This window comes from Nakaseomyces bracarensis (assembly GCF_045282275.1).
Source record: "Nakaseomyces bracarensis strain CBM3 chromosome Unknown Scaff10_0, whole genome shotgun sequence".
In the NCBI taxonomy this organism is placed as follows: Eukaryota; Fungi; Ascomycota; class Saccharomycetes; order Saccharomycetales; family Saccharomycetaceae; genus Nakaseomyces; species Nakaseomyces bracarensis.
The window spans coordinates 461,768-476,636 of NW_027263956.1; the positions used below are offsets into that span (position 1 = coordinate 461,768).

At 32.0% G+C, this 14,869-nt stretch overlaps 3 protein-coding genes across 3 annotated transcripts; 2 read left to right on the forward strand and 1 right to left on the reverse strand.

Annotated features, from left to right (window-relative positions):
- Positions 1-848: 848 nt before the first annotated feature.
- On the forward strand, positions 849-3,740 carry ATG1 (serine/threonine protein kinase ATG1; the record flags this gene model as incomplete). The annotated part of the gene is made up of 1 exon (XM_071052988.1): positions 849-3,740. One exon carries the CDS (start codon positions 849-851, stop codon positions 3,738-3,740), a length of 2,892 nt encoding a protein of 963 aa, XP_070911238.1.
- A 6,110-nt stretch (positions 3,741-9,850) lies between these two features.
- On the forward strand, positions 9,851-12,574 carry MPT5 (Mpt5p; the record flags this gene model as incomplete). The annotated part of the gene is made up of 1 exon (XM_071052989.1): positions 9,851-12,574. The coding sequence occupies one exon, from the start codon at positions 9,851-9,853 to the stop codon at positions 12,572-12,574; it is 2,724 nt and encodes a 907-aa protein (XP_070911239.1).
- Positions 12,575-13,181: 607 nt separating this feature from the next.
- RNJ42_02825 (uncharacterized protein) lies at positions 13,182-14,636 on the reverse strand (the record flags this gene model as incomplete). The annotated part of the gene is made up of 1 exon (XM_071052990.1): positions 13,182-14,636. One exon carries the CDS (start codon positions 14,634-14,636, stop codon positions 13,182-13,184), a length of 1,455 nt encoding a protein of 484 aa, XP_070911240.1.
- Positions 14,637-14,869: the final 233 nt, after the last annotated feature.

The window sequence follows — 14,869 nt, forward strand, 5'->3', positions numbered from 1 at the left end:
AATATAAAATTTTTATATACAATATTCATTTTTATTTTTCATTTTTAATCTTTCTTTTAGCTTTTCTTATAGATATAATACAAATAAAGAGACTTATTTAGTATTATATCAATATTGGTACACAATATGGTTACTTTTGCAATATGATTTACAATTATAAAATGATCTACAAGGCACATAATGTACGGTATCACGTGTATATCTCATTGTACTACAGTCGCCCCGCCGTGCGGTACGCCCCGCACCCCTTAAAATATAATGGAGGGGAGTTTGCCTAAATACAAGGAGGAGGAGCAAATAATGAGCAAGTGCAGAAAACATAGGAAATGTGTCAAAAATTAAAAAAAGATAGTGATGATGTGTGTGGATGTGCACAAATCGTTTTTAGTAGGTTTGTGGCGTTTTTCTACCGGTAGAGTCATAACCTATTACCCATAATGAAAAACCCTCACATTTTTGCTGTCTATGTCTTTTTTGCCCCTCGCCGGAGTTAGAGACTAAACACTAACCTCTCTGTATTTAATTATGTTTATAGTTTATTTTTTTTAGGGTGCTGCCGAGTGATCAACTTCAGCCCAACTCTTCAAAAATTTAAAACCCATCACTATTTTGTACGCGTAACCTTTAATATTTTTTTGTATTTAAATATAAACTAGGATATCTAGGAGATTGTTTATAATCGATAACAATACTCAGCAGAATATATCATATCAAAATATCAGATAAAACTTAGATATTCAATAATACAAATACAATAATAGACAACAATACCAACTACAACGAAATCAATAAGCAATAAACAAAATCAACATACAAAAAATCAACAAAATTAAAATAAACCATATATAATGTCCGATACATTTTATGTTCGTGGTGGTAAATATTTGGTGGAGAAAGAGATCGGTAAAGGGTCATTTGCTACCGTGTATAGAGGCCATGCTACATCTGATACTAAAGTACATATAGCTGTGAAGGCTGTGGCACGAAGTAAACTTAAGAACAAGAAACTACTAGAGAATTTAGAGGTAGAGATAGCTATACTGAAGAAGATCAAACATCCTCACATTGTGGGACTAATAGACTGCGAGCGTACAAGCACTGATTTTTACTTGGTTATGGAATATTGTGCACTCGGAGATCTGACATTTTTGATAAAGAAGAGGAAAGAACTGGAGAAGATGCACCCATTACTTCAAACGGTTTTTAAAAAATACCCACCTCCCAGTGAGAAACACAACGGATTGCATAGAGCGTTTGTGATTTGCTATCTACAACAACTCGCATCTGCGCTAAAATTTCTACGATCTAAAAATTTAGTTCATAGAGATCTCAAACCCCAAAACTTACTACTCGCCACACCCATGGTAGATTATCACGACCCAGAAACGTTCCATAAGATGGGGTACGTGGGTGTTTACGATATACCAATACTAAAGATTGCAGATTTTGGATTTGCAAGATTTCTGCCAAGTACCTCTATGGCTGAAACACTTTGTGGTTCTCCACTCTACATGGCTCCCGAAATATTGAACTACCAAAAATACAATGCAAAAGCAGACTTATGGTCTGTCGGAACGGTTTTATATGAAATGTGTTGCGGGATACCACCATTTACCGCATCAAATCATCTTGAATTGTTTAAGAAAATTAAAAGAGCTCACGATGAGATTTATTATCCTGATACTGTAGAAGTTGAAGAGGGCTTAAAAGCGCTTATAAGTTCACTTCTAACATTTGACCCTACTAATAGAATAACTTTTGAGGACTTTTTCGAGAATAAATTAGTAAACGAAGATTTATCTAAATATGAACTGGTTGATGAAATTCCTGAATTAGAATCAAAATCTAAGGATCTAGTTCAGAGTAACCTGTTCGTATCTGAATTTCTAAGCAATAAGAAAAGCAAATCATCATCAAAAAATAAATCAGATAGCACATTGGCCTCTAAAAACCTAACGAAAAAAAATAATAATGAACTTAATGATGAAACGCAAATCAATAATGGCGTCAAATATAATGTTAATATAGCCCCAGAAGTGTACCAAAATGAAATGGTAGATCCAGGTAAATTGAAAAGAGACCTTGAAAAGGATGACGTAACATCGATAACGAATAGATCCAATGTATCCCCAAAGAGTAAACTACTAAAAGAATACAACAGGAATATTTCTGATGGCCCCAAGCCCGGTGATATGATACACTCCGGGCGAGGACCAGGAAACTCAGATTCTATGATTGACAAAGAATATGTTGTCGTTGATAAAAAAAATGTAGAAGTGAATTCACTCGCTGATGATGTTGCTCAAGCTAAAGTTCAGAAAAACGATCTTTTATTCAGGGAGGCATCTTCTCCAAACTATAGCCATCCGCAAATTCAGATCCAACAACCATTGCCAGAGGGAGTTAATGTACAAAGAGCCTTGTCTTCGGCAAGTGGAGGAAGTAACTCTAGAAGAGCGTCATTAGTTGAACGTCGTTTATCTATATCGTCACTCAATCCCTCTAATGCCCTGACAAGGGCCTTGGGTTTAGCATCGACAAGGCTATTTGGTGGAGGTTCTCAACCAGCCAAAAACATTGCCCCCACTTCACATTCTCCAAATTATAACCAGCCGTTATTAAACTCACAAATATTTTATGACCTTACAGAAAATTTGATATTAAGAACTGACACTATACCTAGTGATATTTCTGCGTCAACAATGGAAGATAACATGGATCTCAATTCAGTGGTCCGTGTTTTAGAGGCTTTAGCCGCTAAAGCATTTGTTGTTTATTCATATGCAGAGGTAAAATACTCCCAAATTATACCCCTACCTCTTTCTGTGATTAGAGATTCACCAGCTCTTCAGTTTGAGAAAAGGTTGAGTAGTGACAGTAATACAGTTATCGATGAAGATTCTGATGAAGATAATGATAATGCTAGAATTGTTTCTAATCCTCTTATGTCTGAACCGATAAGCCATAAATTGAGGCCGAGAAATGATTCTTTCAGAAGTAGTTATTCTGGAAAAAAACCTACCCAGAATAGAGATAAGTATTCATTCTCAACCCAAGGTTCCAAATCTAGAAGAACTAGTTCATACTCTTCAAATTTATCACCTTATGAAATAACCATTCTTTGTAAGGAAGCTGTTATACTATACATGAAATCATTGGAGATACTAGCAAAATCTATGAAAATTACATCAAAGTGGTGGTATGATACCCAAGAAAAGGTCTGCTCATTAAGATTAAATGTATTAGTGCAGTGGATCCGTGAAAAATTTAACGAATGTCTTGATAAGGCTGACTATTTAAGAATGAAATTAGAGGATAGTAAATTTAATAAAAATAATGGTACACCTAATGAAAAGAGCGAAGAAGTTAAGAAGAAGGGAAACCTGGTATATAAACAAGAACAACATACGGATGCCGATGGGACCGATGAGAAGGCCTGCCTAGAGAAATTACTTTATGACAGAGCACTAGAGATTTCTAGATATTCAGCAAATCTAGAACTTCAAGGCCAAAATTTAAGTGTTTGTGAACTTGGTTATGCTACTGCGTTGTGGATGTTAAATATTGCACTTGAGAACAATAAAGAGTTGAAACAAGAGCAAATTTTAGAAAGTGATAGTTCGTTGTTTGATAGCAGAGAATACTTAGATCCACAAGACAAACTTATAATCGAAAAATATATTAACAGTATCTCAACTCGATTGAAAATGTTGAGACAAAAAATGCTCAGAACAGATTAAAGTTTTAATTAATTATAACATTACGGATCTGCAAACCAATTAACTATATAGAATCAATAAACATCTGGTAATATGAAATATGCCAACAGTATTCTCATTTTGTTCTAATATGGAGTTACTTTTACACATAATTGTTTCTAAAGTGATTTTCCATACTGTCAATCAGATAATTGTTTTCGTCATATCTTATGAAGTTTCTCTAATTATCTACATCGCCTATTCATTTTCTAAATTATTACAATTACACATTTTTTTTTTATTTTTTTATTTTTTTTTTATTTTTTTTCTTTTTTAATCCTTGAAACCTTGCTGCTTGAGGTAACATAATAAAATAATACATATTATTGGCAAACTTGCTAATGTTAATTGTACTTATTTAATTGACGATTTATCTGATATCATACATCGAACTCACGAGAACTTAGGAGATCGCTGGTTAACCAAGCCAATCTCTAAGTTTTTCTTTTTTTTTTTTTCAATTGCAACATGTAATTAACTACTGATAAGATTAAAAAAGATATAAAAAATATATCGCTCTTTACTACTTAGGATTTCTCTATTACTAATCGTATTTTGATTGATAAACCTATCAATGAGGTTTTTTTCCTAAAGAACAGATTTTTGTTAAGTATTTGACCTTTTTTTGCTAATCTATAAAATAATAACTGGAGAGAATTTACTAATTATATATATATATGTTTCTCTACTGGCAACTAATAATCATGAAAATTTATACTAAGCTATATTCTTCTTTATTGTATACTCTGATAAATAAAATATATATACATCATTTTTTTTACTAATAAATTGAATACAGTAACATTAAAATATTACTGAAATCTCAGTTTACTTGTACGATAATTATCATAGTTACAGCAACTTTTATACTCAAGTAATATTCGATTATATATCACCTGTCTTGTTAATGCAAGATGAATGAGAGTAATATGGCAAATTGTCCAACTAGGTAGCTAGCAAACCCAGAATCAATAGATCATTTAACTAGGATATACCTCGATACGAAGTTAAGTTTAGGACGGTTAGTAAGGTTTCCTATTTAGGTAAAGGAACCGGCATTGAAATTACCGGATTTTTGAAAGTGAACAATGGGTAACAAAGCCCTAATTTTCTTACCTTAGGGTTACAGTTACGGAACTTTTCGCGTTGAAGTTGATTAATACGACACTAAACACGTGCTTTGAAACTATAATATAAAGAAGCCATCAATTACAATCAATCTCATGCTTCAAACAACAAATAATCGTTGATTTACAAATAAATTACATATAAACATACTTCATAAAGACATTCTACTATAAATTTTGATGTATCTATAAATGATCCTTAGTAGATTAAGTACTTATTTCATAAAGATGTAACGGTTCTTTTATAACCGTCTTCTGCTTCATATTTATAAGCATACTTTTCCTAGAAATTCGTTTATTAGAATACCCAGAAGAAAATATAGGAAAACAAAATAACATCAATAAGTTAAAATGTTTTCAGAACATTTTTTATATATCTTTACTCTGTTATTTACTTTGAAAAGAGGAACAATGTGATCCGTTAGGAAATAGGGTGGTATTTAAAGCGCTCCCCGACTGCTTCAGTAAATCTAAGGCCGTGTAAAAAGTTCAACTGCAGTTAGCAAATATCTGGCTTTTCTAGACAAATGTTGTAATTTTAATCTTCTGTCACTTGTTTAAATAGAGTATACATTACTTATATAATATTAGTAATACTATTAATACTATTAATACAATTTTTTTTCCAATTTTTTTTTCATCTATTTTCATCTATTTACATATATATAAACATAGAGTTATCTAAAACTTTTGATTGATGCCATAGTAGTTTCTTCTTTGTACTTGCAGAACATTTTTAGCTTCACTGCAATACCTTAGATTTAAACATTGATAAAATTATCAGGTGTCACTTAATCAGTCGAAATAACTAAGTAAATATTATAATTTTAGCGTTCTAATAATTTTTAGCGTTCTAATAATTTTTTAAAATTAATATTGAATTTTACTTATACATAAAGAAAATGTAATTTATTTAATCAGTGAGTCAACAATAACAGACAAAAGATCCCTCAGCCATACATTACGATGAGAATTTATAGGCAATTATTAAAAATAAAAATATTTATAAAGCAAGCTAATGGTTAAAATTAAGTCCTAGCATTTCAAATGTTTCCAACTTTTCTTTATTTTTATAGCGTGTGTAAATATACAGATTTAGTTGTCATATAGTAAGAATAAATTAATACATTGATAAAAATAAAAAATATTAAAATGAATAAATTAAAATATAATCGAAATTCGATATCGGTGTTTCGAAATATTGGGAACTTCTTCGAATATAATACGTTATTATAGCACTTACAAATTAACTCCAATGTTTATGCGAGGTTTAACTACCTTGATTTGCCGCTGTTATAGATATCGAAATCCTGAGGATTGTCATTGAATAGGACATCAAGGGTTTTTGGAGCTCCTAAGTGTGTGGAAAACTTAAAGATATGTATAGTTTACCCGCACATTTTTAATATTAAGCTTTCAACTCCGGGTAGCGAATATGGCCAACAACTAACTAGGCGGCAAAGTTTTATACTTGGCAATTATATTATCTATGCTATTAAGTGAAAATTGATTACAAGGACAAATACTACCCTAGCTCGGTTATAAATTATTGCTTGTATGAGGAAATGATTTTGGATAATCTAAGGTCTCTACTAACCTAAATTATCACTTGGTTGAACTTAAATTTAGACGACAATACGTTAGCAATTTTTATGAATAAGAATTATATTGTTATTATAAATCTTTTATATGGACAAGATATAATTTGAGGTTGTCGAAACAGTTTATTTAGTTAAGTCATCTTTTATCCTTAACATCGAAACAGTTTATTTAGTTAAGTCATCTTTTATCCTTAACAGTATATTTCAGAGACTAGTTAAAACCCTAGAAAAGACCTAAACCTCCCATCCCCCACCATTAAATCGAATTACCAATTCTGCATCCGAACGGAATATAACGACGAGTGACCCTAAAAAATGAAAAAGCAATTAGGGTTGAGATAATTTTTGCTATTCCATGGATATTACTAAAGTAAAAAAAGAAGAGGGGTGATAAGATATAATGGAAACTGGGATATTTTGTTATGAAATCTCTGGGTTTTTATTTAGAATACTCTGGTCTGATGTTGTAACAAGAAAATCCACCACGGAAATACTTTCTGTGGTTATACAACTTACACCTCGTTAGCAACTCATATTCGCTGACTTTTTAAAAGCTTAGGTCTTTCGAATTGCAGCATCATCCAAGCCCTCAAAACTTGTTCAGATGAAAAAATTAGGAGGCATTAGGGTTTCATGTCGTGCGACTTTTCTAAATCTAATCTAGTACTAAATTTCGTTCTTCCCGATCCCATCCTTTGTCCTTTTTCTCTGTAATTCATCCTACTGGTCTGTCTGGAGCTCCCCTCGTTATTTTTTTTTCCCTTTCTTTCTTCTTTAAGAGGCCCACGTAACAATAGGGAGAAAATCCAGCCAGATTTTTGTTACTGAAGGTCTTTTGCCTCAAATTGGTCAGGGCTAATGTTGAGTTCCGTCATAGTTGCCAAAATAGAAAAAATCCAAAAAAAGCACACAGGCTTAACCTACCGGGCGAATCCCAGCCTCTTTAAGGCTGCTATGAAAGCTTTCGCCCCTGTTAAAATTCTGTAAATGCCAACATAGGATGGGAGAGTAGAGACAGTGAGAAAAATTAAAAAAAAAGTTTTGATCGTACAGGAGCTCCATTACTTTCTTTTCTCTTTTCCCACCCTCCCTTTCCTACCGGCCCCCCTTACCTGCTCCAGCTAATTTACTGGATCCCAAAAAAAAAAGACCCTCTTTCATTTTATTTAGCTAGGCAAGAAATATATATTTTTTTGTTAATTTTAGCAGCATATTATTACGTTTGCGTTCTTTTTTTTATTTTTTCTTATACATTTCTCTACTAATAATACATTTTTTACAAAAACTGAGTTGTCAACTTCTTGATAGTCACTTTTTACCAGGATAATTAATTGCTTTTTTTGCAATGTTCGCAGTTCCAAATCCCTAACTTGCTTCTCCGTATTTTATTCTTAAGGTGTGTTCGACATTATAGACATCCAAATAGAAATATTTGATCAGAGTAGCCTAAGCACAGAATGTGTATAAACTTGGTAAAAAAAACCATGTGATAGATTTTGGGTGAGTACACGAGAGTAATGACCACTGTAGATTTTCTACCTCACCTATGTTAAGGACAATTTGCAATTAACTTTCGAAAAAAAAAAAGTAATACACGTTAGTGTATCGATTACTGATTTTTTCTCTAGCACATTCTACTGTTAGCAGATGATTTCTAATGGAAATAGATCAGTAAAAAAAAAAATAGAACAGTATACATCTTTCTTTTTTTAGCTTTTCATATGCTCTTTAGATTGATTTTGGATTATTTCGTACTATAATCGTTACTGCTGTCTAATGCAGAGCTTTTAAAAAAGGAGATATTGTATTGTACAGGTATTGGTTAAGTGGGCCAGTAAGTTTCAGTCCAACTTTTCCGAAACTATGGTACTTATTATTTGACCAAAAATTTCTCCTCCTAGCCATTCTCTTCCTCTATCATACTCTATTTCCTTCCGCCTCCCTTGCAGGCTCCTTAACTTCTTAACAGGGCATGAAAAATTGATCCAACCCCATCCATCACTTTAGCCTAGCTCCTGCAATTTGATTTTTTCTATTTTTTCATTATCAAATTAGATTTTACTTTAAGTGACTGGTATTATAAAACTAATTGAATTTTTAACAATTTCTATAGAACTGCTAAGTCGTTTCCATTAATATTTTTACTTCTGTAATACATACACCCCCTCATAAAATCAAATCAGAATAGAGAGATTTGAGAGATTACTGGTTATGAAAAGTAGCTCTTTATACTAAATTTTACTTTAACATCCATAATTCACCTCGATATTCCTGTACAAATCATAGATCAAAATCGGTATCATAAGAAGACGTACTAAATTTGAGATCATTGTTAAAAAACACCTTTCAATCACGAGAGAGAAGAAGGATTTAACCTATATTTTAGTTAATACCTTCGTTTTCATTTTTGAATTTGATAGATACTTGATCGATACCTCCTAAAGTAAGACCATAGTCGTACTTAATACTTCTATTGAATTTGTGAGATTTTACTCGGTGTCATTAATTATAAAGTTGCTGTAAGTGTGCTATTTTATTCCTTTTTTATACAGAATATAATAAAGGGGGAATCAATCCACCATTTGAGAACAGAAGTAATTTGAGTTAATAGACCAAAAACAACAACTTAGAAAGAAGAAAAGAAAAGTATAATCTGATCGATATCAATAAGGGTCATTGAATATAAGTTTTCGTTGTAACTTCAAGAAAAATCCCAAAGCCTTTCATTTTATTTTATTATTAGCATTGCAATCGGTAAGGATAGCTTTCCAGTATCACCTACCATTTGTTTTTTACACCTTTTCAAAATCCTATTAGCATTTGCATTACTTGTTATTCTGATTTATTTCATCATTTTATTACTATTTTTTTTTACCAGTCCAATTGTTACATTATAAAAAAAATAAAAAAGAGATATCGTTGTATCCAATTTGATTGCTTTTTATTGGTCCCGTTATCTTACTGCATTATCAATTATATTAAGTTCGCTGATTTTCCCATATTACTGGATTTGTATTAATCTATAAAACGGAAAGAAGAAAATATCATAAAGTCGATACAGAGCTTCTCGGCAATTTTCACAATTATACACAATAGAGGATAATTGATAAGTTCTTTAATTGAATAACTGTGGTATTCTTACGCAAAGTCGAGGAGAGAAAGAGGCGATATTTACTAACTTGTAATTATTTTAACAACTGTAAGAGCTCTATTATTGTTTTAATATTTATCCTTCAGATCGCAGACGTATTAAAACTAGTACAAGAACCATATTTACTAAGCTTGTATTTGAAAACCCTCTAACTACGTTTTTTCTGAAAATTCTCCTATTAATTCTAAAGACTATCTACGTTACGCTCTATTCATGTCGTACAATCACCAACCACACTTATCAATCAATTCGATACAATCGCTGATTGAACCCGTCACCCCTCCATCTTTGGGCCAAATGAACAATAAGAAGAATCATCAAAAAACACATTCACTAGATCTATCAGTTTTCAATCAGTTTATGTCCGCTAATACTCCTTTAAATAACATCAATACTTCGGGATCTTCAACCCAGACATCTCCTCTAGATACACAAAAGGATTTTCAACAGAGAACCCAACTTCCAGGGTATAACGCCGGAGTTTCAATGGGCTTACTAAATAATTTATCACATTCATTAAATCCCGCTTCTCTGCCTCAGATTGATGAGTTTGATATTGCATTTGATGTTGCCAATGTAGCTTCATCATCTAATATACAAACCGACTCTTTGAATAGTGTTCCATTATTGGATAGGGGTGCTGATGCTTCTTCGGGAATTATATCTCCTCCAACTTTAGAATTGAGTAATCTTTCATTATCCTCAAATATATCTAACACTTATTCAACTCAAGATAACAACAAATCCATGGCTGATAATAATAAAGTTGCTGCTAAAGAAGAAAAAAATAAGAATAAGAAACAAAATATAGGTAGCAAAAGTGGTCTAGAAACGAAGAATCGCATTCCCTCAAAGGGATCTGAATCTGAAACCCATAATTTAAGTGTTTCCGAAATTTCTAATACACCTTTGGAGGATCTTGATTATGTTAAACTAGCTACGGATCAATTTGGATGTAGATTCCTTCAGAAAAAACTCGAGACTCCCTCGGAATCTGATATTGTAAGGGATTTGATGTATGAACAAATAAAACCATACTTCCTTGATCTTATACTCGATCCTTTTGGTAATTATTTGATTCAGAAATTATGTGATTTCTTAACTAGTGATCAAAGAACAAGCCTAATTGATAAGATTTATCCTCATGTTTTTCAGATATCTATTAACCAATATGGTACTAGGTCATTGCAGAAAATAATCGATACTGTTGATAATGAAACACAGATTGACTTAATCGTTCGTGGATTCTCGAAAGATCATACATCTATAAAGCAAGTGGTAACGCTGATTAATGATCTTAATGGTAACCATGTTATACAAAAATGTATTTTCAAATTTCCACCTTCTAAATTCGAGTTTATAATTAATGCAATTATTGAACAGAATAATATAATCACAATATCCACTCACAAACACGGTTGCTGTGTCCTACAAAAATTATTGAGTGTTTGTACATTGCAACAAACATTTAAAATTTCCGTTAAAATCGTTCAATTTTTACCAGGTTTGATAAATGACCAGTTTGGTAATTACATCATTCAATTTTTACTAGATATCGAAGAGCTAGATTTTTATCTCTTAGCTGAGTTTTACAACAGATTATCTAATGAGGTATGCCAACTTTCCTGTTTAAAGTTCTCCTCTAATGTGGTTGAAAAATTTATAAAAAAACTATTTGGCATTATATCGAAGGTTATTGATTTGTGCCAAAATTCCTATGATGAAATAAGAAAGAATGGTTTTACCAATGGTATTATCCTCCCTGTTACTATTACCGAAGACGTTTTAAATTCCGCTGTTAATATACTTGTTAAGCTTGTTGATAATTTTACTCTGAATCTGAATCTGTTGATAAGGGATAATTTCGGGAATTATGCACTTCAAACGTTACTTGATATTAAGAACTACGGAAAAATTATATCGTTTAATGAAAATATCAAAGTTCAGACTTTGATAATTGAGGATAATTTGTTAAACTCTATGATAGGGAAACTATCAAATTTATCGACAGAATTTGGAGCTAGAATAAATAATATTGTTATACTAACTAAAGAATTATTACCCAGCATCAAAACAACTTCTTACGCTAAAAAAATTAAATTGAAGGTTAAAGCCTATGCTGAATTCACAGGCGTTCCTTTTACAGAGCTCTCACCAAGGAAGCAAACAACCCAAAGTGTCTCGAGTCCTAAGCAACCTGTTCATAGTAATAATAGTAATAAAAATAGATTATATCCTCAAGATGCTGCGAGACCTGGGAAACCGATGGCTTTCGGTAGACAGCATACGAGACATTATTCTTTACCTGCTAATGCATATCAGAAGAGGTCACCTAATCCCACGAATAAACCATTTTATAATCAACAGGTAGCTGCCCAGACGGAAATGGCGCCTAATTATTATGGTAAAGAGATGTATAGCCAGCCAATGAACCAACAGCTTCCAATCGGTATTCAAACACAACAAAGATATGTGATGAATGGTGCAAATTTGAATGGCATGACTTCCATGCAACCTGCGACAATGGGTATGGTTTCGGATCCTACCCAGACACTAAATATTCCTAATTTTGCAATTAATACCACATCTCAATTTCCTGCCAACACAGTAATACAGCAGCCAAATTCTGCGCAATCTTCGATTTTCATGATGAATGATAACAGTATTAGCGGAGGTAGTAGCAGTACTACACTGTATCAAAATGGCAACATAGTTAGTATGAATGATCAGGTTAATACCCAAGCGTCACCAGTATTCAATGGTATGATGTATCAAAATGATGTATCCGATCATCATCGTCAAAGAATTATTAGTAACCCCTTTCCACAGTACGGTTATGTGAAAGGGTTCCAAGCTTCTAATCAAACATATCAGAATAATTCTGACAATGGTAACGATTCCTTTGATAATACCAACTATGGCTATGGATTTCAATAAATAGCTAATTGTTATGTTATCTTTGTTACTTAATGAGAATGAAAATAATGATCTCTTTCCTTTTACTTTAAATAACAAGTTTTGATTTGATAATGTTACTATTCACTCATATATGAATAATAGATATAATTCATTCATGCAAAAATATTAAAAAATAAAAAAAAATAATACCACTACTAAATAAAAATTAATGTAAATGAATTAATCAACAAAGTTCCTATAAAAGAACTTGAAATGAAATTAAATGATAATTGAAGAAAGTTCAAAAAAAATTGTTTCTTGATACTCTAGGTTTGATAAGTTAACGTTTTCTGACATTGTTATTATAAAAAGCATTAATGATAATATCCGAGTTTCGTTTATATAATTCATATAGATGGATTAGAATTATAGTCGGCGGTATAAAACAGTAACAGCCGAGGTACTGTGTATGACCTTAAACTTTGTAATTCGAGTATTTTATAAAATATATATACATTTATCGTTTACTTTGCATCAAATATATAAATTGTTCCAGTATGGATAGCACGAAAGAAGAAGAGAAGTGTATGAAAATTATAAGATAGCATCAGGTCGTAGCTAAAGGTGCATGTTTATTTCTATTTATTTATAACACAATTCTGATTGAATGACGCGAGTGGTCACCTTCCTCTTCAACCAAAGTGTCGATTATAGTATTATAGTTATTTCTATCACTCACAGGAGGTTCAGTTATGTTCTTCCCTTTTATTGTACTAATGTTAATTAAACCAAATGTTTTTGAAGGAAAGCTGTGTTTTATCAGTGCGCTATATTTAAATGCTGCCAGAAGCATTGGCGCTTCAAATATACCAGAATTGGTAACCGAATTAGGTAATATGAATATTTCGAAATCGGCCTCGTTACTTATGCCGCTTAGTGAACCATAGAACATCCTAGCGGAAGAGTCACAAACACAAAATAGTTCTTTTTCCATAGTTAAATTTTGAAATTGAGAATGCATTTTTAATATAAGAGAAGTACTTGATAGCAATGAAAGCACATTATATATAATAATTGTTTGATTTCTGTGTTTATCTTCTAGGCCAGAAATATAAACAAGCCCTTCTGAAATACTGGATTTCAGGGATACAATTGTTATAAGCCCTCCCGGGGATTTAACTCTTTTTTCATAATGAAAGGGAGATTTGTAATTTAAATCAAACACAAATGTGTAGAGATGAGCATCTCGTGTCGCAAAATAAATTCTAGACTTGTTTGAGTTCATTTCATAGGCCGCTATTGAGGTAATTTGGGAGTCAGTTTTATAAATTATTGGAAATTTTTTTGTTGGAAAACGTTTTCGCAAAGATACATCCAGAGTATCGATATACAACTTATTCTCTGAAGAGAAAACCAGGAAATTGGTACCAATGCTAAGGGAATCAGTAATGTTTATATTGTCCCTCCTATATTCAGTTACAGTAGAGGTAGAATTCTGATAGGTGCATATTAAAAATAAATTGGCCATGCTATTTCGTCTTAAATGAATGAATATATCCTCCTCATTCCTAGATAGGTTTCTAAGACTAATTAACTCTATTAGTTCATTGTTTGAGACTGCATCCGCTCTATAAATCACCTTTACCGAATTCCTTGGAGAGCTATCATGATTTTCTAAAATTTGCCCCGATTTTGTTATATAACGGGTCAGCTTTTGTGTTTCATTATCCAATTTAACTTCAATTCTTTTAAAAGCCAAAATATCCTCAGCATAAGGAAAATTAAGTTCGGTTTGTGAGATATCCATCATCTTTAATTGACTTTCAATATCCATATAATTCTCCGATGGACCGAATTTGTTCGTGGTTTTCCTTCGCTCTGGTAAAGATATCTGCCTTGTAATTTCATGCTTTTGGAGAGCTTCGTATTTACTCTGATACTTACCTAGCAACTTTTCATGCTCAAGTAGCCTATTATGTCTTTTTATGGTTTCTCTGTTAAACTTGTCGTTATCAGAATCCTTAGAAGACCGTTTAGTGGTAATCTTGAAATACCGTTTTTTATCTGGATCGAAATAATATCCAGGAAGTTCAACAACCATTACACCTAAGTACCTAGTTGAAGTTGTATTTCTCTGATGCTTAGGATACCTTTATTTAATTTCTGTTCATCAAAGACTATCCATCGCATAATAAGCTAATGTTGTTAATTTATCTTAGAATTTTGGTATTAGATTATCTATCCATCTGGCTTAACACAATCATCTCATCAGGTTCACCATGGTTCAACTTTTTTTCTTCTAATTTAAAATAAAGTGATGTTCATTATAGAGTA